We start from the raw sequence: 26,346 nt of genomic DNA, 5'->3' as shown, positions 1-26,346 counted from the left end.
TGAATCAGTAAAAATGTTGACCCGCTTTCCTTTTGACAGTTCAAGTGCACGAGTCAGGGCTATTAGTTCGGCAAGCTGGGCAGAGGTCCCAGCAGGCAAACCTTCAGCTTCCACAGTGTCATGGAGGGTCACAACAGCATAACCCGCTCTCCTTTGCCCATCTATTACAGTACTGCTACCATCAGTGTACCACTCATAATCTGCATTTGGGAGGGGTACATCCTTTAAATCCGGACGGCTGGAGTACTGGACATCTATGATCTCTAAACAGTCATGTTTCTGTTCCTCTGTTTCTGGCAAGAGAATGGCTGGGTTAAGGGAGGGGCAAGGCTGTAAGGTGACTTCAGAGTTCTCTAACAGCTTAGCCTGGTACCGAGCAATCTGAGCCTGGGTGAGCCAAAGCCCTCCCTTTGCATCCAATAAGGCTCGGACCATATGGGGAGTATAGATTTGCATAACCCCTCCCAAAGTTAGCTTCTCGGCTTCCTCAAGCACTAGGGCAGTAGCTGCGACCGCTTGTAAACATGCCGGCCAACCCTTTGCAACCTGATCCAATTGCTTAGAAAAATAAGCCACAGGACGTCTCCATGCTCCTAACAGCTGTGTAAGCACTCCTAGGGCCACCCCCCTTCGTTCATGTACATACAACTGAAATGGCTTAGAGAGATCCGGCAGGCCCAGAGCCGGGGCTTCCATCAATTTTTTTTTCAGGATTTTAAATGCCCTGTCAGCCTCTGGGGTCCAATAGAAGGGGTCATGATCTGCTCCTTTTACACAGTCTTACAGGGATTTAGCCCACAGTCCAAACTCTGGGATCCAGATCCTGCAAAAGCCTGCCATACCCAGAAATGCCCTGAGCTGCTTACGAGTGCTTGGGATAGGAACTTGACAGATAGCTTCCTTTCCTTTTTTTTTTTTTTCGCTTGAACGCTGACGCTCCCCTTGCCTTAGCTGTAACCTGATTCCTTTACCTCAGACAACACAGTTCTTAGGAGGATATTACAGTCGTCTCAATCCGGCTTGTGACTACTGAGGCACCCCTCAAAGACTGATATAAACCTGCTTGGGTTCGTTGAGAATTCCCCAGCCTGTGTTTTAAAAGCTGCTAAGTCTATTGGATTGAATGGCACATGAGTGTAAACTTGCATAGTGGTAGCCTGACGTCCGTCTGCCTGTGGGCAAGCCACAGCAGTCTCGGTAAGCAAAGGATAGAGTCCCACCAAGGGGGCAATCTCTGTAACCCGAGGCATCCTACCTTTATAAGGTGGGAGTGTGGGGGCCGAAGGGGACACCAGCTCTGCCATTACAGTGGTGGTGGGGGTCTGGGGACTAACATTAGCTGCTACCGAACCAGTCGGGGTCAGATTACAGTGCTGTAAAATATCTGGTCGAGTACATAAAGTCAGAAACAAATGCGCATACATATGTTCATTCCATTTCCTTGTTCTCTGACAGAACAGGAGTAACTGAAGGATCGTGTTGTAATTAATTGACCCTCCTGGTGGCCACCATTCCTGCTCCTCTAGTTGATATTGAGGCCAGTCAACTGTACAGAATCGTTTTAATTGGCTCTTAGTCATCGGATCTGCACCAAGTACCTTTCAGTTTGCTAGAATGCACTCTAGAGGCGTACACCGTGCCCTAACCTCTGAGCTCTGTCCCTGTCCCATACCTACAGGGTAACTCTGGGTGTCCCCAGGTTCCAACAGAGCATACAATCCGGATTTCAAAAGGTTCCTACCTTATCCAAGGGACCAGTTCTTCACCGTCGTCCACAACTGCAAGGGACCAGTTCTTCACCGTCGTCCACCACAATTGCTTCTCCACTATATGAGTGTGTTGCACCGTTGTGCCCTCTGGGGTCGATCAAATCGCGTCTCCTCCGAGGCCCCCGATGAACTCACCGGTGCGCGCTGGGCATCGGTTCTCGCCGCAATCCTCGACCTCCAGGAGGGGTCCGGGCAAGGCTAAATTGCAGCCTCCACCCACCCAGGGACGCCAAAAGCTGTTGCCGGCACCCAGTGCCGAGAGGCTGAACAACAGCTTGAGCTGGTTTGCTACCCCGTGTGCTATACCCAATAATCACAACGGGGTAGAGAAGCAGAAAAGTTTATTTATTGTCAAATAAACAATAAAAAAAGTTTATTTGAAGCAGAAAAGTTTATTCAGAAAGGTACAGGGAAATTTGAATCTCAAATCCTGTACACAGAGCAGGAAGTTACACAGGCGTTTATACATCCTTTTTCCCAGCATACTTACCCAATAGCAAGCTGCCCTAAGTATCCATATAGCCAGCCAATCCAGTTCCCAGCTAGTTCCCTGATTCTCTGTATCATTTGTTAAACTATACATAAAGCTGCTTTATTCAGCATTGTTCTTCCATATCTGCCCTGTTTGGCCTTGCTTAGTTTCAGGCAGTCTGACTTTGCAACATATTGTTGCAGATTCTCAGCATAACTGCTATGTGTGCCTCCAGGCGGGGGGGCCAAGGACACCTGGGCCTAGTGCGAGGGGGCTTCATCGACACTCGTGGTCTTCCATCCCCTCGAGTTACCTAGTGGCCATGCCCCAGTGTCCCCAACATAACCACCGCCCATCATTCAAAATAGTTATAAGAAGCCCTTAATGTCTTTAATAAAACCTGGTGGCTTACACAACAGGGGCCCCAAATCAAACCACAGGCCACCCAGGAATTTGAATGATGTGGGCAGATGGCTGTAAACGATATCCTGTTTGATTCCTGCTGTGCTGTATTCAGGGAAGCAGGACTGTGTACATTCTTTGTAAGGAAGTAGGTGTTTCTTTGGTGCAATCCTATCACCAATTTCTCCCCCTAAATGGAGCTACAGTACCTACAAGACCTTGAATTTTCAGCTAACTGCTCAGGTCACCATGGCTACTCAGAACTTTATGAGCTTGATAGCAGAACCTTGTACTCCAAATGCTCAGCTCTGTTCCCCATGAGCTAAAACAGAATTGGCGCTAGATGTTAGCAGCATAGGGCCTATGTTACAGTTGTGCAGTTCTGATTTCAGCAATAGAGGGCAGTGGTGCACCTACCTACACACAAACGAACCTTTTTATTAATTAATAGAAGCAGAAAGATGGGGGCTTCATGGACCTGGTGCTATCTACTGTACTCAGACACAGAATACATGGTGTGTGCCCTAAAGAGTTTCCTATCTAATATATAATAATATGTTGTCCTTATGTAATGCTTCACATCTTTTAACTGCTTCACAGCCTTCACTGAATTAGTGCTCACTTTCACGCCACTTTGGAGGGAAGCATTATCCCCATTATACAGATAGGGAAGAGAGGTGGGTAGGTGATTTATCCAGGATCTCAGAGAATCAGGGGCAAAGCATGTGGTTGTGGTATAAATATATGTTTTTCACTGACAACACTACATTCAGACAGCAGAGGTCCATAGTGCCAAGTGTCCATGCCCACACTGTATGCCTTTATTTGAAGAGCTCCACAGCGTTATTACTGATTGGTACAGGCAGGTTAATCACAGGTGTGGTGACTGTTGTCAGTCCATGACTGGGCAGCATCCCCTCCTGACCTTAAGTCCAGTCTTCAGAGCTTGATATACAAGGTCTTCGTCTCTGAGGCAGGCAATGTGACCTAAAAGGACCAGCCAACGGTGGCCAACGATGACTTCTGTCTGCTCGAGGTCAATTCTCAAAACTATATCCTTATTACTGATCAAGTCAAACCATCTTATACCCACCAGTCGCTGCTGACAACACATATGAAATGCCTCTGACCTTCCTGATGTCTTGTTTAAGCAACGTCCCTGTTTCACATCCATATGAGATCCATACTTTTGGATATCATTTTATCTTTGTTTGGTTCCAGACCCTGTGCAGGTCCTTCATGACTGAGGCTGCTAAACCAGTACTCCTTAGGACATCTGGCTGGCTGCGTCTGTTTGCTGACAGTTTACAGCCTAAATAGATTAATGAAATCATACGCTACACATGGTTTGTCCAGAAGCACAGAGGTCTGATATCACAACTTTGGGCCAACCCTCTGGATTCTTGTTTTTGCCCAAGAAACTCTCAGCCCAGAGTAGCTGTCTCTTGCTGGAAGCTCTCTAGTGCAGTGGCTCTCAACCTTTCCAGACTACTGTAGCCTTTTCAGGAGTCTGATTTGTCTTGCGTACCCCAAATTTCACCTCACTTAAAAACTACTTGCTTACAAAATCAGACATCAAAATACAAAAGTGTCACAGCACGCTATTCCTGACACGTTGCTTAGTTTCTCATTTTTACCATATAATTATAAAATAAATCTATTAGAACATAAATATTCTACTTACATCGCAGTGAGTATAAACAAGTCATTGTATGAAATTTTAGTTTGTACTGACTTCGCTGGTGCTTTTTATGTTGCCAGTTGTAAAACTAGGCGAGTATCAGAATGAGTTGATGTACCCTCTGAGAACCATTGCTCTAGTGCATCTCTGAGGGCTTGTCTTCACAACTGCACTAAATCAGCACTGCTGCACCAATGGGGTGGCGCTGATTAAGTGCTTCTGGTGAAGAGGCACTTTGTGGACCGTCGAGGTAATTACTCCACCTCCATGAGAGCATCTCCCCTGGACATAGCACAGTGTGGAGGCGGCTTTAAGTCAATGTAAGTTACCTCGCTCAGGGGGGTGCTTTGCATCCTGACCAAAGCGTGCGATCACCCGCATAATCCAGGTCAGCAAAAGAGGCTGCATATCAATTATACATCGGGTGACCAGATGTCCCGATTTTATAGGGACAGTGCCGATATTCAGGGCTTTGTCTTATATCGGTGCCTATTACTCCCCACTCACTGTCCCGATTTTTCACACTTGCTGTCTGGTCACCCTAGTTATACAGTTCTGCAGGGACTACAGAGGATCAGTGCCAAAGATCACCCAAGGGAGATCCCCCAGTGGCCGGATCTCATCCCCCTGTAGCTCCTCCAGGGGTCGCCCTTCCCCACTCAGCGCAGACATGGGGCCCAGGCCTCGGCTCCCCTGCCTTTCAGAGGGCGGAGGAGAGGGCTGCGTGCGGGAGGCTGGTGACAGCGGCAAGCTCCGCCCAGCGGCTGCGCCGGGAGGAGGCAGGGAGCCGCGCTCGGCCGCCCCAGCCCGGCACCATGGTGCAGATCGTGACGGTCCGGACCCAGGCCTACGCCGACCAGAAGCCCGGCACCAGCGGGCTCCGCAAGCGGGTCCGGGTGTTCCAGGACAACGCGCACTACGCCGAGAACTTCATCCAGAGCATCCTGGCCACGGTGCCGCCGGCCGAGCGGCAGGAGGCCGCGCTGGTGGTGGGGGGCGACGGCCGGTTCTACATGACCGAGGCCATCCAGCTGATCATCCGGATCGCCGCCGCCAACGGGGTAGGGGGGCCCGGCCCGCGCCCGACGTGCCCGCCGCAGCCGCTGCGCCCAGGCGCGCCCGGGGCAACACCCCGTGCAGCCCCCCCCCCCCCGCTGCCCTCCCCTTGGACTGTGCTTCGTGGGGGGCAACGTGACCCTGAGCTGTGCCCCCCTCCCCCCGGCCGGCGAGGGCTGCCCTGCCGCGGTCCCCACTCCCCGTGCCTGGCATGCAGGGCGGCAGCGGGCGGTGCAGCTTCTAGCCGGAGCCGAGTCACGGTGACAGCGGGGGCTTGATTCCCCTTTTCCCCATCGCACGTCTCCCTCCCCTCCCGCCCCGCCGTCCGCCCGGCCTAGCGAGACTGAGAGCAACAATCTGCAGTTGATGGGGCGGGGGGAGGCTGCAGGGGGGCAAACAGTGGCTGGGGGGATGAAAGCCCTTGTTATCTGGAGGGTTGGAATCGCTGTGCCCTTCAGACACCGCCTGTCGGCGGACAGGGTCTGATTGCGCATTGCCTAGGTGTGGATGGGTGAGTTACTGAGGGGTTTTGGTTTGGTTTGGTTTGGTTTTGGTTTTTTTGCACTGAGATCCCTGCTAGCGGGGGGGGGGGGGGGGGGGAGGGGTGGCACTACTCTTGCATTCACCTTGGGGGAAAGCCTTAGGTCTGATGCTCTTTGACATTTAAGTTAACCTTTCAGGCATTAGAGATACAGTTTCCCTAGCTTGCTTCAGCAGTGCATGCTGCCCTTACTTAGACTGGCCAAAGGTTATTCTTATTGACTGTATAGGGCTTTTGTAACATTGGAAGGCACGACTGCCTAGCGCCTTGGAATCCATCTGATCTGCATGGCAGAAACTTTTCTTGTTAGACACAATGGTTTGTTTACCCAGTTGCAAGCTCACACTATGGTCTGGATGTGCAACGGCTACAATGTTCCCACCCCACCTGCATTTAAGGAAACAGCTCTGGTCTTGTTATGCTGCTAGTTCCTCACCCGCATGAGTTAGTACATTAGCCTTGCACTAGAAAACAGGGCCTCAGGGCCTGTTGGCTTGGTATGTTTGTGGCAGAAGGCAGGAATTGTCTGTCCCCAGCAGTGAAACTGGCTCCTAACTGCTCAGGAAACTAAAGTAGTAATTATTATTAGGCTATGAAGAAAGTTCTGTCCAGGCTTGCACTTACACAAGTGCTAATGGCAGAAGCAGGAAACTGATGAAATTTTCAAAAAGAAAAGGAGGACTTGTGGCACCTTAGAGACTAACCAATTTATTAGAGCATAAGCTTTCGTGAGCTACAGCTCACTTCATCAGATGCATATCGTGGAAACGTGCATATCGTGGCAGTTTCCACGATATGCATCTGAGGAAGTGAGCTGTAGCTCACGAAAGCTTATGCTCTAATAAATTGGTTAGTCTCTAAGGTGCCACAAGTCCTCCTTTTCTTTTTGCGAATACAGACTAACACGGCTGTTACTCTGAAACCTGATGAAATTTTCTGCACCGATACAATGGAAGTAAATTGACTTATACAGCAGGCATTGTTACTAAAACCGTGAAACTGGGAGTATGGATTCTAATTAATGATATCTAAGATAACTGGAAATTGTAGTCTATTGATGTGGATATGCACAGAGATTCAGAATTTTAGTTTCATTGCTGAACTGTAGAAGCTATCAGATGTCTGTAATTAAAGATGGATGTATAACTTTGTCAGCAGCGTTCCCTCTAATTTTTCCCACCCGTGTGTGGAATGAATTTTGCTATGTGCACCAATGTGGAGGTGATGTGTGACACGTGACCTTCATATTGGTGCACATAGCAAAATTCATGTGGTGGGGGTGGGGCCGTGGAGTTCAGACTGTGGAAGGGGGCTCAGGGCTGGGGCAGAGGGTTGGAGTGCAAGGGTGTGGGGGTCCAACTGGGGGTGCGATTCTGGGGTGGGGCTGGGGATGAGGGGTTTGGGGTGCAGGAGGGTGCTCCAGTGGTGAAAGAGGACTCTCCCCAGCAGCACCTGGGCTGGGGGGGGGAGAGGCGCCTCTCCCCGCTGCGACACCTCTGGGGCAGGATAGGCACCCCGGCCCTGGCAGGTCCAGCTGGGTCTGGGCCAGGGGAGGGGCGCCGCGGCAGGTCCAGGCTGGAATGGAGTTGGACATTTGAATTCAGAATGTGGGACTGCTTGATCAATGTTAATTGTGCCCCTTGGCATCTTTCTTTGTCTGCCAGGTGGGGATGTGATGCTGCTAGGATAACTCAGTAGATGCTAAATCTGCGGAGATGAGCCTTGCCTCAGCCGGCTAGTTACATGTAACCTGACAAATGGACCGTGTCATGCTGTTCTGGGCCTCCTGGTTGTTCAGATGCCTCTCATCAGCAAGAGACGCTTTCCTTTGTTGAGTGGTGTGTAGGGTGAGCTGAAGATACTGGCTAGTTGCAGACAGTCAATGCAGCAGTGTAGGAGCATGGGCAGTTAAATCCACTTGAAGCCAATAACATCTCACAGGGTAAAAATGTAATTTACAAGAAAAGTCAGATAGAACTTTGTCTTTTATATTCCCCTCATGGCAGCTGCTCACTTTGTAACCTTCAGTTGGTGCCTAAGCCTGTCATTCCTTAACCAGAATGGCCCTTTCTTGTGTATAGCGGTGAAAGGAGTGGATGGAGCAGCTTATTTTAATTTAAAAAAGAAAAGAAAACCGCTGTGGTAGAGCCGAAATTTTTTTAGAACAGGGGTAGAGCAGGAATGTAAACGTCACATGTGTACATAGCTGCACTGGCAGCAGGGAACACTTCAGAGCCTCATGAATAAACAAATAATGGAATTAGTTTTAGCAGGATAAAGGACTGTTTTGTTCAAGTTTTTGGAAGCATACCCAGGCGTCCAGTGGGGTCTGGCGCTTTTCCAGGAGTCTGATCACCACACCATTGGTGATGCTTCCGCCCACTCCAGGGCCCACAAGAGGTATGGGGAGAGGGATGGAAGCTAGGCCTGCCTGCATCCTAAACAGTCCTTTCATTAGGTGTGGCTAGCGCTCTTACACTTCCCAATAACTGCTGCATCTCTGAGTCTAGGGATAGCTCTTTATCTAGGGAAGGGGACCCTCCTTAGAAAAAGTATTTCTGTAGTTTGTGGTTAGAGGGTTTTCCTTGTAATGTGCTTTCTGGGGGACTGGGGAGAAAAAGCCGGTGTGTTGTTCTTGCACACTGGTCCTGCAAACACTTATATGCATGTGTAACTTTGTGCACACGAGTAATTCCTTTTAGTTCACTATGTGTGTAAAGTTATGTGTGTCCAAGTGTTTGCAGGAGCAGGGTCCAAGTGTTTGCAGGAGTAGGGTCCAGGATTAAAGCAATCATCAGCCTGTGCTTCCCATCCCCCAAAAGCACATTAGAAGGGTAAAACTACAACCTCGACTACAGAAATATTTATTTTAAGGAGGGTCCCTTTTCCTAGGTAAACTGACACTACAGGACACATAGCTGGAGCAGTTATTTGGAACCTTTAGTCAGACACAGTTGCATGTCTTGAGGGGCCTGTTTGCCAAGGGGTGTTTACTTTGCTTAGTAATTGGTCTGAATAGGTTAAAGCTGTTTGTTAGGGCAGAATAGGGCTCTGAGAAAGAAACAGGGAAACACGAAGCAAAGGAGGAAGAAAAAAGCTGATACAGATTGTGTGGGATAGGAGGCTAACGGCTGATTATGTGCAGAAAAAAGGTTTATACAGAGCAAGGAAAGGTATTAACTAACTTAAAAACCAAACAGCTACTGCCAAAGACATCAGCAGGCTGATCATCGCTGAAGATTTCAAGCAGGAATATTATGGTGGTGCAGCTCCTTGAAACTTCTACTGAGGCAAGCTTTGTATACTTTCCTTTGTGAAGGAATTGAAAAAGAAAACCACCAAGGAGAAATTTTTTGTCATACTGAAAAGGAGAACTAAATTTCACACTAGCAGACCAGGTCTTCACTACAGACTTAGGTTGACAGAAGCTGCCTTACCTCCATCTAATAATGTATGCATCTTACACTACCAGGTCCCTTCCGCCAACCTAACTCACTGTAACATTGACTTAATTACTCCACCTCTGCGAGAGGTGTAGTGCCTGATTCACTGTTGATGGGTCGACAGAGAGGCTATGTAGATGCAGCGTTGTGTATCTTGATTGAATTGGACTCCAGGAAGTGTCCCACAATGCTCTGTTGTGACCGCTCTGGAGATTGTTTTAAACTCTGCTGCATAGCAGCCAGGTAAGCAGGAAACAGCCCAGAAACTTTTGAGTTCCCATTTCGTGTTTCATCAGTGTGGAGAGCTCGCCAGCCCAGCTAATCATGGCAACTCAATGCTCCAAACGCACCTGGAGTACACTGGAAGTAGTGGATCTTACTGGTCTGTGGGGAGAAGAGTCTGGGCAGGCACAGGTCCGATCCAGCCAAAGAAACATAGACATGTATGAAAAGATCACATGGGACATGGGGGAGAAAGTCTACAGCAAGAACACGCAGTAGTGCTCCATGAAAATCAGAGACATTCCAGGGGCAGGGGGTGGGTGGGAGGTGCACTATTCCTTCCACTCAATACTGGGAGAGGGTACTCAGAACAAAAGGCAGCCATTCAAAGACCTTTGATGGGCAAAACTGTTTTGCTTTTACAGACAAGATGACTTGGTTTCTTCCCTCCCAATTTTATCCCACCATTTTTCCAAGGTTAAATTATTTTCCTGTTCTTTCAGTTTCCTTGTTTGTGCAATAAAAGTCAACATTTCAAGAATGAAATGCTCTATTTATTGCAGTCATGGGGGTTGAGAGGAAGAGGGGTACAGGGAAACTGATGCAACGGAAGGGATGATATGGGAAGGCACAACACAGATAAGCAGCACTCATTACTGTGGCTCATTACTGAAATGGGTTTTCAAAGCCTTCTGAAGACACAGAGCTCCTCGCTGGGTTTTTCTTATTGCCCTGGTATCTGGCTGCTCAAAATTAGCTGTCAACCTGTCTGCCTCCACCCCTGGAAAAACTTTTCTCCCTTTGCTTCACAGATATTATGGAGCCCCCAGCAGGCAGCGATAACAATGGGGATATTGCTTTCACTGAGGTCTAACTTAGTAAGCAAACTGCGCGACAAACCCTTTAAACGTCCAAAGGCACATTCCACCATCATTTTGCACATGCTCAGCCTATTGTTGAACTGCTCCTTACTGCTTTCCAGGTGGACGGGTATGGCTTCATGAGGCTGGGTCTCCCAGGATCACTCTTGGCATTTCAACATAGTCAATGGTTGCATTGTTGCCCAGAGTCACAACCCATCTTAGCAGAAGTCGATTAATGGCCCTGCACACTTGGATCACAACAGCTTCCATGGTGGATTTACCAACTTGGATTTGATTCCCCACTGACTGGTAGCAGTCTGGCATTGTTTGCCACTCGCTTCTGCATTGTCAGAGCAGCTCTCATTTTAGTGTTGCTGTGCTTCAGGGCCAGGGAAAGCTCTACACAAAGTTCCTGGAAAGTGGCCTTCCACATTCGAAAGTTTTGCAGCCACTCCTCGTTATCCCATAGCTACATAATGATGCAATCCCACCAGTCAGTACTGATTTCCTGGGACCGGAAATAGTGCTCTACCGTGTTGCTGCTGCATGACTGCCAGGAGCAACCGGGAATTGTTTCATATTATGGCTTGCCTCAGGGCTGCTCGAAGGAAATCGCAGTGTTCCATGCAGCGGCTCCTGTCTCAGCTCTGGAAAGGCGCCAGGTGTTTGTAATGATCACAGCAAGAGTGCACAGCTCTGCAGAGTCCATGCTTCTCGGGCTATGGCTAAGGCTAAGATTTAGTCACCGGTATTTTTGGTAAAAGTCATGGACAGGTCACTGGCAATAAATAAAAATTCACGGTCTATTTCCTGTACATGAATTTTACCAAAAATACCCATGACTAAATCTCTGCTTGTGGGCCCCGCTGCTCTGGAGGGCTGCTGCTCCGGGGGCACCCTGCTCCAGTGCTGGGGGTTGACTGCCCCGGCTGCAGCTCCCCGGGGACAGCTCTCCAGACGGCCTCTGGGTGCTCTGGAGGCCACTGCTCTAGCCACCCTGGGACTGCTGCTGCTCGGGTGGGCCCTATGGCACCCTCAGGACCGCTGCTCAGGTGCTCCCTGGAGCGAGCCACTTCTTGAGCGGTCCTCGGAACCAGCTGCCCGGGGCCGCCTGAGCAGCGGCCGGTGCAACTGACGCCAAGGACCACCCGAACAGCAGTCCCTGGGTCACTCCAGCAACGGCTGGTGGAGCTGACTGTGGGGTGCCCTGGAGTCGGCCGCATCAGTTGCTGTGGAAGTCAGAGAGAATCTCAGCCTTAGTTATGAATGCATAGCAGGGTTTATGGGCCTGCTGTATGTGTGCTAACAAATTAGAGAAAATTTCTAGTAATTAGAGCGGGGAACACACTGAACATTTCATGTTCCCATGCTGTAGATACTCATAGTTATATTGTGTGAAAATGTGGAGCTATATAGACTGTAATTCACTTGGAATTCTTGTAGTTAATTAATCTTGAAGATAATTTCATTCCATCTGATCTAGAAAGAAAGGCAGGTTCATTTGTTCTTCTTTCTCTGGGCTTTCCCAAAACCGTTATTTGATTCCAAAATGATTCTTTCACTTTAGAACCGATTGTTGTAAGTCTGCTTTATACAGTAACTTATGCTCAGGTCTCTCTCATCTCAAAAGATTCTCTGCCAGAAGGTAAATGTCTTTTATAATACAGGGTAAGATTCACTGTCACTGGTCATATAGAATTATGGAAAGGTGACTTTGAGAATCTTAGTACAGAAGGCTAATGGCAGAATTTGGTTCTCTGCATTTTTCAGAATCACACAGGCTTAGTTTGATACAGTTTGTGGTACTAAAAGCCAATATGTAGAAATAGCAGGAAAATGACCTTTTGACTAAGACTCACAGTCTAAAGTTTAAATTTTCTGAAAACACAGTCTTGTTTTGTCTTTTTTATCATTAACCAAAGTCAGCTCTTAGCAGGAAAAAATGCATAGTCCTGGCCACGTTCTTGCATGTCCAGTTCCTCTTGGTAGCAAACTAGAAAACTGCACCAGGAAATACACCACAGCTTTTCTATCTTTAAAAACCAGGGGTAAAATCCAGGATTTTGTGAGAAGTGCCCTTCCTCCCCACCCCCATTCATCCTCAGAACAAGGATGGCATGGGCAGTGGCAGAGGAAGCTTTCCCACCCAATCTCCACTCTGCCAAGGTGGAGACATTGGGCAAAATCCTGAACCCATTGAAGCCAGTGGCAAAACACCCACTAAGCAGAATGGGCTCAGGATTTCATCCTTCATCTCTAGTTCAGCTTCAGACCTTTTTTCTTTCTTCTGGGTCTGTCCGAAGAGGTACTGATTTTAATAGTGGTATTTTTTTTTCATACAGACACTTGCCCATTAAGGGGTAAGCTGTGAAACAGCCATCAGGTGAAAAATAAAGGTAAAAGGTCTTGTATTCCATGCCCAACCCCAACCAGTCACTGCTGATAGGCACTAACATCAAAGTAAAGTAAAAGGTTGATTCCTGTTATCTGGAAACTTCTAAAGTACCTGGTCTAATTTCAGGATGAGAACTCTGCCGGGGTGGCCTGAGATGCCTCTGAAACTTTGTGGTAGAAAGTCAAACTAAATGAAGCCACGGGAGATGTACTGGACTTTGGTAGCTGAATTCCCCTGCTGCTTAATTATACGTGCATTTGGGGGAGGGGGAGGTTGTTGTACAAGTACAAATCACTTGGTTCATAGTGGCCTTTCCCCCCTGCCAATGGGTGCGTAGTTTCATGTAAATCTCCCCCATGCAATAAAAAGGGAACTTGTTCTAAGAGTTTACTTTTTGCATGTGCTTGAATAATGAGGCATTTCAAGGGGTTGGACATCCTACAGTAAGTTGAACTTACAGTGCCACCTGGGAGCGAGAAGGGAAACTGCTTGCCTAGTTGTTTTAATAAATACCAATGGGAATTTCCGATGTAAATCCTCCTGCAGTGATCAGAAAGCAGACCTGCTGTGTGAACTAAGTACAAGTAGAACCTTGTTAGTTAACCCTGGGAATTGTTTTTCCACTTCTGTACCACAAGAGGGAAACCTCTACCTAAGAACTCAACCACAGTGCCTATGCATTTCAGGACACCAAAGTAAAGATGAGTTAGTTAATACTAATCAAGAGCTTTAAAGATGAAAAAATATTTTATTTGGATTCTTAGCCTGTTTGTTCTCTCCAGTTGCAGAGCTGAGACCTCAAGAAATCATCCCCATAGAACACTTTGCAAATGGTCACAACAATCAAATTGTATTAAAAATTATGACTTTTTTTTTTTGCTTTAATAGCAAGTAGGCTGGACTGTAATGAAGTGTGGCTTCATAAATTGCTCAATTAATGTTTGTTAAATGTTTAGAGATACTTGGATAAAAGACTCCACAGAAGCACAAAGTATTATTCAAAAGCATTGTTGGTTATTTTTAACCAACATGTTAACTTCCCAGAATTCAGAAAGACGGTACTGCCTGCATTTTAAGAAAGTTGGCATCTCGCCAGTCCAGATGACGTTTTCTTGGGATTTCAAATAATTTGGCTGCCATACTCTTCTGCCAGAGTTAATCATGTTTCAATATTCACAGCTTTATACAAATGTAGTTTTTCCAAAATAATAGTATTTTGTAAAGACCCTAGGGGTAAATTCTGTTCCTAGTTGGACTGTGGTAAATCTGGAGTAACGCCATAGAAACCATTGCAGTTACTCTGGATTTTCCAAGTGGACTTTGGCCCATCATGCCCAGCAGGTAACTCCAATGTTTATTAGAGGAAAGCCACTCAATTAAGCACTATAGAATACTGGCAATGGAGAAGTTATTGGCTGTCAATGACGGTAATATAAGGAAACTGTAGGTAACTGAGATCTTCTGATTGCCATTTTAAGAGTGACCTTTAAGTTGCTGGTCTCCACAAAATAACTTTAGCTGTGTACAGCCGTGCTTCCTGAACACTTACCTTCTCAGTATTCACTTCCCAATGAGGACTGAGTGACAGTGGGAGTTACAACTGGCAGACCTGGCAGAACTTTATGAATCTGCTTGTCTGTCTAAAACGATTCCAGCTCTGCATTGGTTTAGAGAGCAGAGTCTGGCAACAAATCAATGCTTTTGACTGAAGGGCTGACCTACTAAACAGCCTCTCTTGCTATCCCCATCCTAACAGATAATTGGACAGAATTAACACTGTTGTGGTCTAGTGTGTGATAATACAAGAACTGCACAGAACTACTGCTTCACAATCAGAAGACCTAGAGAAGACAAATCTCCTTTTTCTTTCCGTTTTCATGAGGGATTGCAGTGTGGAATTATATGTATTCTCTCTGACAGTGATCTTGCAGAACAAGTGCAAGAAAACTTCTTCAGTTACCGAAACCACATTCAGTACAAGGTTCAAGGAGCTATTTTTGGGCACTTGACTGCTTCACAGAACTTCTAACTAGTAGATGTGCCATTGCTGATGTCAAGGCTGAGTTTTCTTTTATTTTCACCATAATTTATTTTAAATGTATTTATATGAAAAAGGAACATGGAAGACCGTCCTCTGCTTATATTGACTTTGCCAACAGCAGCTTATTATGACCAGAAACCGGGAACCAGTGGATTACGGAAGAAAAGCTATTATTTTGAGACCAAGACAAACTATCTGCAGAATTTTGTCCAGAGTATATTTTTTTCCATAGATCTAAGAGATCGACAAGGATCTACTATGGTAGTTGGAGGAGATGGGAGATATTTTAATAAGTTGGCAATAGAATTGATAGTTCAAATGGCAGCTGCCAATGGGGTTGGTATATGATAAATATGACTAAATTCCTAGTACTGTAGCTGATCTAAGCAGAAGTATAAAGTCATAGTAGTTAAGAGGTGTTCTAAGTTTTAATTAACTAATTTCCCATTGCCTTTTAAATGACTGCTATTGGTTAACTGAGAATTATGGATCATTGTTAAGTGTTTTAATGGAAAATTACCTTTAGTGATCTTGAAATTACCCAATTTAATTTTTTAAAAGCAATTTTGTCATTTAGCTTTGAAGAGAAGTGAAAATACATTTGCAATCGGGTAGCAACATGTAGAACTACCAGTGTGAAAATAAATATTGTTAGTTTCTCATTAATGCTCATTTTGTTGGTTTGCAGCAAATTATTGGCATTTGTGCTTATCAGAACTATCTTCATCAGCTCACAATGCCATTGTTAGTAAGTAAGTGATTGGTAAAGAGATGGGCTCTTTGTGCTCAGAGACCACTCTGCTTTGCTCTGCAAAAACAGTTTCATTATGGTCTGAGCTGCTCAACAAATGAAAAGGCAAAACACAACGTTTGCAGTTTCTCAATAGATATAAATAGCTATGTCATGAATGTCACCAGAGCATTTGAAAATAAGGATATCATGTGTTTTAGCAAGACAGCTGGACCCCTCTATAGTGAACTCCAGTTGTGGTGACATTCCACATGTTGGCGTTAGAACGAAAGTCCTAACATCTTTTAATGCAATGCAGCTCACTTCAGTTTTTAATGGATTTCTGGGCATGACGTTTTTCTGTGAAAAAGGCAAAGATTCCACTGAAGATTTTATTTTATTTCTAAGGCAGAGAGAAAATAATACTAGCTGCCTCTACTGCTATTAAAATCGCTCATGGGGAATTTGTGACCAAACCACTGATCTGATAGTATCATAGTTCATAGCAAACAGGTAGAGAGAGTTCAGTCCCATTCCCCCCCCCCCCCCCGATCTCTTGATCAACAAAATAATTTGCATGGGAGAGGTGGGTTTAAAAAATTAGAAATAGCAGTCCACCTCATCTGTCATTGTAAATCAGTGTAGCTCCACTGAAGTCAATACATGGTCCAAACAGAAGATCTGTAGGATGCAGATTTACATCAGGTAATGATCAGGCCCACTGTTTGGACCATAAATATTATGTCAAGTGCCTTTGATTTCCAGTTTCTTTGTAGCTCATTCACTATTTTAATAAGAAATGCTAAGTCTCAAAAAGCATAACCCTGTATCTCAGCTGATCTCCCGTGAAGATGAAGCAGTACCCATTTACAGTAGCTGAGGATCTGGCTCTATATTTATTTCCAGTAAAATAGCCCACACTTGTCTCTTAAACTTGATTTTATTGTAGTTTTTATATTTTCAGTAACATTTTTACATTCTGTCCTTTCTGTCACTGGTTAGCAGTGCCGCTTGGTTTATTTATCAACTTCATGCTAACCCCAGTGTGTCGAGTATAAAGTATAATCCTGAGATCATTTTCAAGTGTAAAATTATTATAATGCACACACAGCTCATCTTGAAAGTGTAAAAGGCAATTCCATCAGGATGTCATGTGGGTGGGTAGTGTCACCTCTATGAATGTGTGACCAGAAGGATTTCCAAATAAGACCCCGCACACTTGGTGTCCCGGTAGTCTAATTTATATTGCACACTTTAAATGTGATTTATTTAATTAAAGGAAATGACTAAGCTAGTCGTCCACTAAACCTGGCATGTATAAATGAAGACATCTATATTTAGAGGTTGTAATTATGGCATGGTGTAAAGGATTGGTGAGTCCGCATTTAGTCCCCTTCCTGTTGGATAGATGTACTGAAGATGGGGATGCAGACAGCCACCTGTTTTATTGAGAGAACAAGTCCTTGCTATTTAAGAGCCACAAAGAGCATCCACCTGTATTGTCAGTGAAGAGGAGAATAAGAGCTGGATTCTAGCATTTATCTAATTCTTTTTTATTATAAAGGACTTGCATCCTATAGATTTTTCTGTATAACAAGAGGGTGTGTGTGTGTGTGTGGGTGTGTGTGTGTGTGTGTGGTGTGGGGGGGCAGGGGAGTTACATGGTATTCCTTTAAAATGTTGTGATCCAACACTGGCCTCTCAACAAGTTTAACTGGTGTATTTGAAATTCAACTCTGAGCATTGTGGGGAGGGGATTCCTATATTATGTACAATATTGTTCCCTTGTAACAAGAAACTCAGTAAGTTAAGGCTTTATATGCAACTTACACAGTAGCCTTCCACAAAGAAACAACTTTCACATTGGGGAGTGCACAGTAACTGCTTGGTTATTAAGTGGGGAATGGATGATATTTTGGCATTGGGTCAAAATCAGAGGTGAATCTAGATGGTGTACCTTTTTTCCACCCTCTCCCTTCCGATGTGTACATTACACAAATGTAGACTCTCTATACTTACTTTGACTCGGATACATTTATCAGTGTGTAGCTTACACTCTCCCTTACACATTGCTTCCGAATTTGGCCTGCTGAGCTTAAGAATCTAAGGGAATGTCTACACTGCAATAAAACACTCGATGCTGACTCATGTCAGCTGACTCGGGCTCATGAGGCTCAGGCTGCGGTTATAAACTCGCAATGTAGACATCCGGGCTCAGGCCGGTGCCTGGGCTTTAGGATCCTGCAAGGAGCTGGGATTCTGGAGTCCAGGCTCCAGCCTAAGCCTGGATGTGTGCATTGCAGTTTTATAACCCCACAGCCTAAGCCCAGCGAGCCCAAATCAGCTGATATGGGCCAGCCCATGGGTGTTTTATTGCAGAGTACACGTACCCCAAGGGCATATTGCTATTCACACTCCTGTAGTCCGACCTGTGGGGTAGAGTGCTGCACTGTAAATCCCTCATGTGGACATGGTGGAAGCGAACTAAGGTCTGATTTTCAGTATGGGGAGATCGATGCTGCTGCAATGGATGCAGCAGGGATCGATTTAGTGGGTCTAGTGAAGACCCGCTAAATCGATGGCAGAGCGCTCTCCGGTCGACCCCAGTACTCCACCTCTCCAAGAAGAGTGAGGTTAAGTCGACCGGAGAGCATCTCCTGTCGACACAGCGCAATGGAGACACCAAGGTAAGTCGACCTAAGCCTTGTCAACTCCAGCTACATTATTCGCATATATGGAGTAGTGTAACTTATGTCAAAATACCCCCGTAGCAAAGACAAGCCCTAAAAGTAGGCTTGGAAGGATTAGGTTTTTATTGGTAAATGTCAGTAAATGTTGATTTCACACACAAACAGATGAAAAAATGTTTCCATCGATAATAATCGAAATTTCCAGATAGGCAAATAAGAAAAACATGGCTTGAGAACTTATTAGAGTTTGATTTAAGGATATCTTCTTTGTGTATATTGACATTGGCAATTTGTGTTTTTAATAGTTGTTGAGATTCAAAAAGTTAAATCTTTATAACTATTGTCATTAAATAATTGCTTGCCTCCCTCCCCCGCGTAATTTCCCTCCACTATGAAAATTTGTCTATAAAAATAGAAAAATGCTTAAAAATAAATATTGATATAATCTGTCAAAATTATATATATAAAATAATTCTGCCAAGTCTAAAATTTACACACAACTGTGTGAGAGTTCTATAAATATTTGCCTCTGTAAAGTTGCCATTTCTAACTTTCATGCTCTAGCAGTCTTTAAAATTGTGAATTTTTTTGATAGTTTGTTTTAAATCTTTGTTTTAGATTGGTCATTTAGTGATTGGACAGAATGGAATTCTCTCCACCCCAGCTGTCTCCTGTATTATTAGAAAAATCAAAGCCATTGGTGGCATCATTTTGACAGCCAGTCACAACCCTGGTGGCCCAAATGGAGACTTCGGAATTAAATTCAATATTTCCAATGGAGGTAAAGTTTTCCCTGGTGGCCAACATTTCTTACATCAGTGAATATACCTTCAGTACTGTCAGCAGTATATTTCACTAAACAAAACAAGCGATCTACTTCCCTTGTAAAATAATACTGTTCCCAAGAGAAACATTCTCATCCCTTGCCTTCTGATGTACCTATGGAATGCATACTTGTAGCACACTCTAAAAACTTTCCTTCCATTTTTACCTGTAGGTCCTGCTCCTGAAGGTATTACTGATAAAATTTTCCAAATTAGCAAGACTATTGAAGAGTATGCTATCTGCCCAGATCTGAAGGTGGACCTTGGTACCATTGGAAAGCAGCAATTTGACTTGGAGAACAAGTTTAAACCATTTACAGGCAAGTGACACATTTATTATTGTATAAATGTAATTTTTACTTTCATGGGGCAATTACATAGTATGTAAGTGCCTTCATTTGGCAAGGTCATTTAATAGATTTTAAGGCCAAAAGGGATATGATCTGCTAGTCTGGCCTCCTGTATAACACAGACAACAGAATTTCACCCAGTGATTCCTGCATCGAGTACAACTATTTGTGGATGAACCAGAGCATGGTGTTAAATTTTCAGAAGTGCCTAAGTGCATTAGGGCCCTAAGTCCCACTTTCAAAAGTGACATAGGCACTTAGGAGATTACATGCTATTGACTTCCAGTGAAAACTAGGTTCCCAAGAGCCAGATTTTCAGAGGTATTTAGGTGCCAAGTGAGATTTTCAGAAGAACCTAGGTGCCTTAATAGTGTTGAAAATCTGACCTAAGTTCCTATCACTTTGAAAATGTGACTTCTGAAACTTTACCCCTGTACCTTTTTGTAAAGGCATCTGATCTTAATTTAAAGGCTCCAAGTGATAGAGAATGCGCCACATCCAATCTTTGCAATTTAAAATGTCTTATCATAGAAGATTAGATTTGGAAGAGACTACAGGAGGTCATTCTAGTCCAATCCCCTGCTCAAAACAGGACCAACCCCAACTAAATTATCCCAGCCAGAGCTTTGTCAAGCTGGGCCTTAAAAACCTCTAAGGATGGAGATTCCATCACCTCCCTAGGTAACCCATTCCAGTGCTTCACCACCCTCCTAGTGAAATAGTGTTCCCTAATATCCAACCTAGACCTCCCCCACTGAACTTGAGACCATTGCTCCTTGTTCTGTCATCTGCCATCGCTCAGAACAGCCGAGCTCCATCCTCTTTGGAACCCCCTTCAGGTAGCTGAAGGCTCCTATCAAATCCCCAATCACTCTTCTCTTCTGCAGACTAGATAACCCCAGGTCCCTCAGCCTCTCCTCGTAAGTCATGTGCCCCAGCTCCCTAATCATTTTAGTTGCCCTCTGCTGGACTCTCTCCAATTTATCCACATCCTTTCTGTAGTGAGGGACCCAAAACTGGACACAGTACTCCAGATGTGGCCTCACCAGTGCCGAACAGAGGGGAATAATCACTTTTCTCGGTCTGCTGGCAATGCTCCTACTAATGCAGCCCAATATGCCATTAGCCTTCTTGGCAACAAGGGCACACTGTTGACTCATATCCAGCTTCTCGTCCTCTGTAATCCCCTGGTCCTTTTCCGCAGAACTGCCGCTTAGCCAGTCGGTCTCCAGCCTGTATCAGTGCATGGGATTCTTCCATCTTAAGTGCAGGACTCTGCACTTGTCCTTCTTGAACCTCATCAGATTTCTTTTGGCCCAATCACTCTGGACCCTGTTTCTACCCTCCAGCATATCAACCTCTCCTCCCAGCTTAGTGTCATCCACGAACTTGCTGAGGGTGCAATCCATCCCATCATCCAGATCATTAATGAAGATGTTGAACAAAACCGGCCCCAGGACCGACCCCTGGGGCGCTTCGCTTGATACCAGCTGCCAACCAGACATCGAGTTGTTGATCACTACCCATTGAGCGTGATGATCTAGCCAGCTTTCTATCCACCTTATAGTCCATTCATCCAATCCATACTTCTTTAACTTACTGGCAAGAATACTGTGGGAGACCATATCAAAAGCATTGCTAAAGTCAAGGTATCATGTCCACTGCTTTCCCCATATCCGCAGAGCCAGTTATCTCATCATAGAAGGCAATCAGGTTGGTCAGGCATGACTTGCCCTTGGTGAATCCATGTTGACTGTTCCTGATCACCTACCTCTCCTCCAAGTGCTTCAAAATGGATTCCTTGAGGACCTGCTCCATGATTTTTCCGGGGACTGAGGTGCTGGCCAGTTTGTAGTTCCCCAGATTCTCCTTCTTCCCTTTTTAAAAGATGGGCGCTATATTTGCCTTTTTCCAATCGTCCAGGACCTTCCCTGATCGCCATGAGTTTTCAAAGATAGTGGCAGATGGCTCTGCAATCACATCAGCCAACTCCCTCAGCACTCTTGGATGCATTGCATCCGGCCCCATGGATTTGTGCATGTCCAGCTTTTCTAAATAGTCCTTAACCTGTTCTTTCACCAGTGAGGGCTGCTCAACTTCTCCCCATACTGTGCTGCCAAGTGCAGCAGTCTGGGAGGTGACATTGTCTGTGAAGACTGAGACAAAAAAAGCATTGAGTACTTCAGCATTTTCCCCATCATCTGTTACTAGGTTACCTCCCCCATTCAGTAAGGATCCTACATGTTTCCTGATCTTCTTGTTACTAACATACCTGTAGAAACCCTTATTTCCAGTTTGAACTTTTCTGGATTCTATTTATTCAGTCTTATTGTGGCTTTGTATGCTAGCTTAAAGCATTCTCTAGTATCTGATATCTTCTCTGTATATCTATCCCTGTATAGGTATTTATAGAACCATGATTGAATCACTTCTTTGTCCTCCAACAGGCACTCTTTTCATGTATTGCATATAGTTCATAACAAAAAATGTTCACTTTAATTTAAATGAGACTGTTGGGCCCTACTAAAATGGATATGAATATTATCATTCCATTTGTGCTACAGTAAAATGGTACCTTTTGAAAATATGTTAGCAAAACATATGCAGTTTTGTACTTATTTTTTTCCCACAAAAAAATCTAAAATTTTTCCAGGTGTTCTTTAAAATTTTGAATTGATTTTTGTCTCTGCATTTGCACTTTAAAAAAAATCTGGTATGTTACAGGTTTTCTGTAAAATCAGACCATTTTTGCAAACTTGCAATGAAATGTTAATTTTTTTTCAGATTTAATTGCACATCGTTCACACTCTGTGTGTGTGTGTGTGTGTGTGTGTAAAAAAAGAAACAATTTGAATATTTTTATAACAAGGAACCTGGTAGAATTCCTAGTTCCTTCAACCCCCAGTGTTAGCACACTGGGACTTTGCAATAATACATTTTCCACCGCATTGCCTTTATGTGGACCAAATTCCGTTCTCAGTTACACGGGTGCAATCTTTTTCAAAGGTACAAATGAGGGTTAGGTGTCTGATTCCCACTGACTTTTAGTGCAAGTTGTTGTCTAACTTTGGTAAATGCTTTTGAAAGTTCCACCCTCACTGTAACTGAGAGCTGAATTTAACCCTCTGGAATGAAGAACAGAGAGATTAAGTTGTACTGGGAGCTACTTTTACCTTCAGGTTTCTGGCTGTGTTGATTAGGCTGAAACCAATAGGGAATGGTAGTATATAGTAATATTGAAAATCTTCTAGAAAGTAGGACTGTAAAGTGTGCTGTTACCTCAGGCGGTTTTCTCCATTGCCATTATTAGGAACTGATACTATGGGATGTTCAAAGACCTTCTTATTTTGAATGGCGGGCCTTTGCGCTCAGGAATGTCATCATGTTGTCATAAGTAGCAAAGTTACCGTTTTGAACAGGATTTTAGTCTATCTGATCAGTCTAGTCATTGCTAGTCTCTTAGTGTATTGCGTTGCTTGTTTTTTTTTGGCTTTGCAGTTGAAATTGTGGACTCAGTAGAAGCTTATGCGAACATGTTGAGGAACATCTTTGATTTCAGTGCGCTGAAAGAACTACTTTCAGGACAAAACAACCTAAAGATTCGCATAGATGCTATGCATGGAGGTATGAAATAATTACTGTCTCATTTTTTTTTAGCTATTTCTTGGAGGGAGAAACTTTAATTTAAGGACTAGCTCACTCTTTTTTGCTATCTTTTATTTTCCTCTGTTTGAGAAGTGCATTGCACCGTCTTTCGTCACCATGAATCCTCATTTGTTCCAGCAGAGCTTTTGGGAAAAATTTTCAAAAGTGCCCGAGTGACTTAGGATCCGGAATGTAATTGACTTTCCTTCCCCCTCCCCCAACCTCCCACATGCTAATTTTCAGTATTTTATTTGTAATGGTGGCAAAAGGGGAGTAGGTAGCTTTAGAGGGGCTCTTATAAACCGAGCTACTTACCACATCAAGTGGAAGACTCACTTCTTGCCTTCTCTAACATAAACACAGAGCAACATGTTCATTTAAATACAAAACCCTACACTACACAAACAAGTCTCCCTCTGGGGAGAGGATGAGAATGAACCACACATGACAGATGTTAGTCACATTGCTTAATGCCCTATGGGAAGGTGCTCAGATACCACAGTGATGAAGTCCAGTGTGAGAACGTGTGTAATACAATAGATATAGTTGTAGGTATGTCATGGGGCGGAAATCTTATTTAATGAGATTTGTGTTTTTTGCCTTCCTCCCCCTCGTTTGGCATACTGGATGGAAGAGTTGGAGACAAAGAATTGAACATCCAGTTGGTCAGTGTTGTGGCTGACTGATAACCTCAGAACCCTGGGACAAAAACATATTGCATATAACATGGAGTAACGCCTCCTAGCAGTCTAGAGCTGTATTTCAGAGGGAGGTTGTTGGTTTTTTCTCCCTCTGCTCTAGAGAGGTGAGCCAAATTCTGGGGAGATGGAAACATCTGTGTAAATTACACCTCTGTGTAAGGAGGGGGGGCAAGTTCTGCATTGTGGAGGAGGAAGGGCAAATGGCAGCAGGGAAAACAACCAAGAGGAGAGTATGATGAGGTGAAAGATTAAAGAAGGGGCTTTGTTCCACCTATGTAGAACTTGCCCCTGCTTGTTGAGGTGAAATTTACGGCATCACTTACATCACTACTGAATTTGTCCCCTTCTCACTCAGGCTGCGTCCCTGATGACAATGGCATCACTATGGTCTAATGGCAAAATTTGGCCCATAGAATAGAGAACAAATTTTAACTTTCTACTGTTTCAAGACAGTGTGCAGAAAGCAGCAAAAGCTAACTGGGGTCTTCAGGCCTGTCAAAACTGCAGAATCAGCTACATAGTTGCTGGACCAATCTCAGTTGATGGCGAATTGACAGCTGCTGCTGTAAAGAGAGTGTCATGATATTAGACACGGACAGACTTCAAAAGAATCTTGCTACTAATCTCATGGTAAATAGAATACGTCCCCTAATAGCAAGGTTACTTCCGAACCGCACTGAAAAAATTTAAGTTAGGGACGTCAGACATGTTTAATCTTTCAGATTTAATTTTTTGAACTTTTGTGTCTGATTTGAGTATTTAACATAATAAAAATACTGTGATCTGAAGAAATGAGTGAGGGGGAACTTTATGGTGGCCAGTGGAAATGCTGCATTGCTCAGGTGTGTCGCTCTCATTAAAACGTGAGGCTTTATTTTCTTGAGAGCGAAACAAAGGTGTAGCCCAACCTGCAACCAGATCCATGCAGGAGGAATTTTAAATCCAGGTAAAGTCAATTGAGCTCCACAAAGTGTCTGTCCATCTCAATCTGATTGCAGGATTGGAGCCTTAGACTGTAACTATATAGTATAGAGAGAAATATTTGCTTTAGAAGGCTTGTGTGCCTAGAGTCCTAGTAGATAACCTGCTCATGACGTTGCTACAGTAAAGCTTATTCTGTGGGGCATTCTTAGCACCCTTATTCCATCTTCTTTGCACCACAATCATGCTAACTCTGAAATTCCATGCTAACTTTTTTTTTAAATTGCTTTGCGTATTGGTGTGTGAAACACAGAATATCATGTTATATTGTTAGATGTTTAGGGCCAGCCTTCCCATTTTCTCTCCTGTTCCACGGAGCCATCACAGTGACCTGTATAGATTGGGAGCTTTTGGGAAGCAGGAAACCTCTTTTTGTTGTGTTTTTGTACAGCATGTAGCACTGTGAGGTCCTGGTCCAGGACTTGGACACCCAGGAGCTATCACAGTATAAGTAACACATTGAGTAACTAAGTGCTTGATCTTGTCACTGTAGCCCCAATCCAGCAAAACACTTAAGCTCTTATTTGACGTTGAGCACATGAGTAGTTTCATTGAACACTTTGGACAACTTGTGTTTAAGTTCCTCAGGATCACAGTGCTCAGCACATTGCAGGATCAGGCCTAAGCTTTGCTCTACAGTCAAAAAACCCATATGCTCCCAGTGTATTAAAACGGAAAGATCTTCTTATAGTAGACGAGCAGCCTCTGGCTGAATCATAGTGTGAACAGAATGTGCCACTGGTTGAAGTTTAATTTAAAAAATAAAATGTTTAATCGTTTCCCTTTTTTTCCTCTGTTAGTTATGGGCCCCTATGTGAAGAAGATCCTGTGTGAGGAGCTTGGAGCTCCTGCAAATTCTGCTGTGAACTGTATACCTTTAGAGGACTTCGGTGGCCACCACCCAGACCCAAACTTAACCTATGCTTCTGACTTGGTCCAGTCTATGAAGACAGGAGAGTATGACTTTGGAGCTGCTTTTGATGGAGATGGGGTAAATGAGCATGTGGCTGTTCTATAGAACCTCCCACCCCCACCGCACTGTCTAGCTACAAACACTAGGGCACGAGCCTTAAAAGGCAGTGCTTCAATTGGAATAATGATTGTTGGATTCATTGATGCATAGTCTGCACTGGATTTATCCTGGGCATAAGCTGAGAGAATTCCCATGGATGTCAAAGCTGAATAGGTTGTTGCAGTCTAGTGATACTTGGCAAATGGTAGCTCATCCACATGTTACGCAACGATGCCAAGACTAGACATTTAATAATGATGCTCCTGTGGGTGATTGGGAGTTTTGCCTTTGATTTCAGTGGGAGCAGAATAGGACCAAAATGGGTTACAGCAGCACTGCACTAATGCCTATAGTCAGATGCTCAAACAGTACAATGGATAGGAGATCAGGGATTTCCCTCCCATTCTATAGTTATGTATGAACAAAAATTGCTTGCTCTCATTTGTCGCTATGACAGTACTTGGTTACAAAGTTCAGATGATACTTAACAAGCTTTGGAGGTTATGAAAAAGCCAAGATGTTGATGAA

The 26,346-nt window shown here is 44.5% G+C and overlaps 1 protein-coding gene across 2 annotated transcripts in view; it reads left to right on the top strand.

Annotated features, from left to right (window-relative positions):
* Nucleotides 1-5,024: 5,024 nt before the first annotated feature.
* Nucleotides 5,025-26,346, top strand: part of PGM1 (phosphoglucomutase 1) — a 29,778-nt gene continuing 8,456 nt past the window's right edge. The window contains exons 1-5 of one of the 2 annotated variants that reach the window (XM_073357450.2): nt 5,025-5,385; nt 18,924-19,086; nt 19,303-19,449; nt 22,978-23,103; nt 25,607-25,797. In XM_073357450.2, coding sequence (XP_073213551.1) covers nt 5,140-5,385; nt 18,924-19,086; nt 19,303-19,449; nt 22,978-23,103; nt 25,607-25,797 — 873 coding nt within the window. In that variant the 5' untranslated portion in view covers nt 5,025-5,139. Of the gene's footprint in view, nt 5,386-14,481; nt 15,222-18,923; nt 19,087-19,302; nt 19,450-22,977; nt 23,104-25,606; nt 25,798-26,346 lie in introns of those variants that run through there. The other variant, XM_073357451.2, reaches the window with a different exon arrangement.

Source organism: Lepidochelys kempii, chromosome 8 (genome assembly GCF_965140285.1).
Source record: "Lepidochelys kempii isolate rLepKem1 chromosome 8, rLepKem1.hap1, whole genome shotgun sequence".
Taxonomy (NCBI): domain Eukaryota; kingdom Metazoa; phylum Chordata; order Testudines; family Cheloniidae; genus Lepidochelys; species Lepidochelys kempii.
Note: the sequence above shows the minus strand (reverse complement) of the source record. Positions and strands in the feature narration are given on the sequence as shown.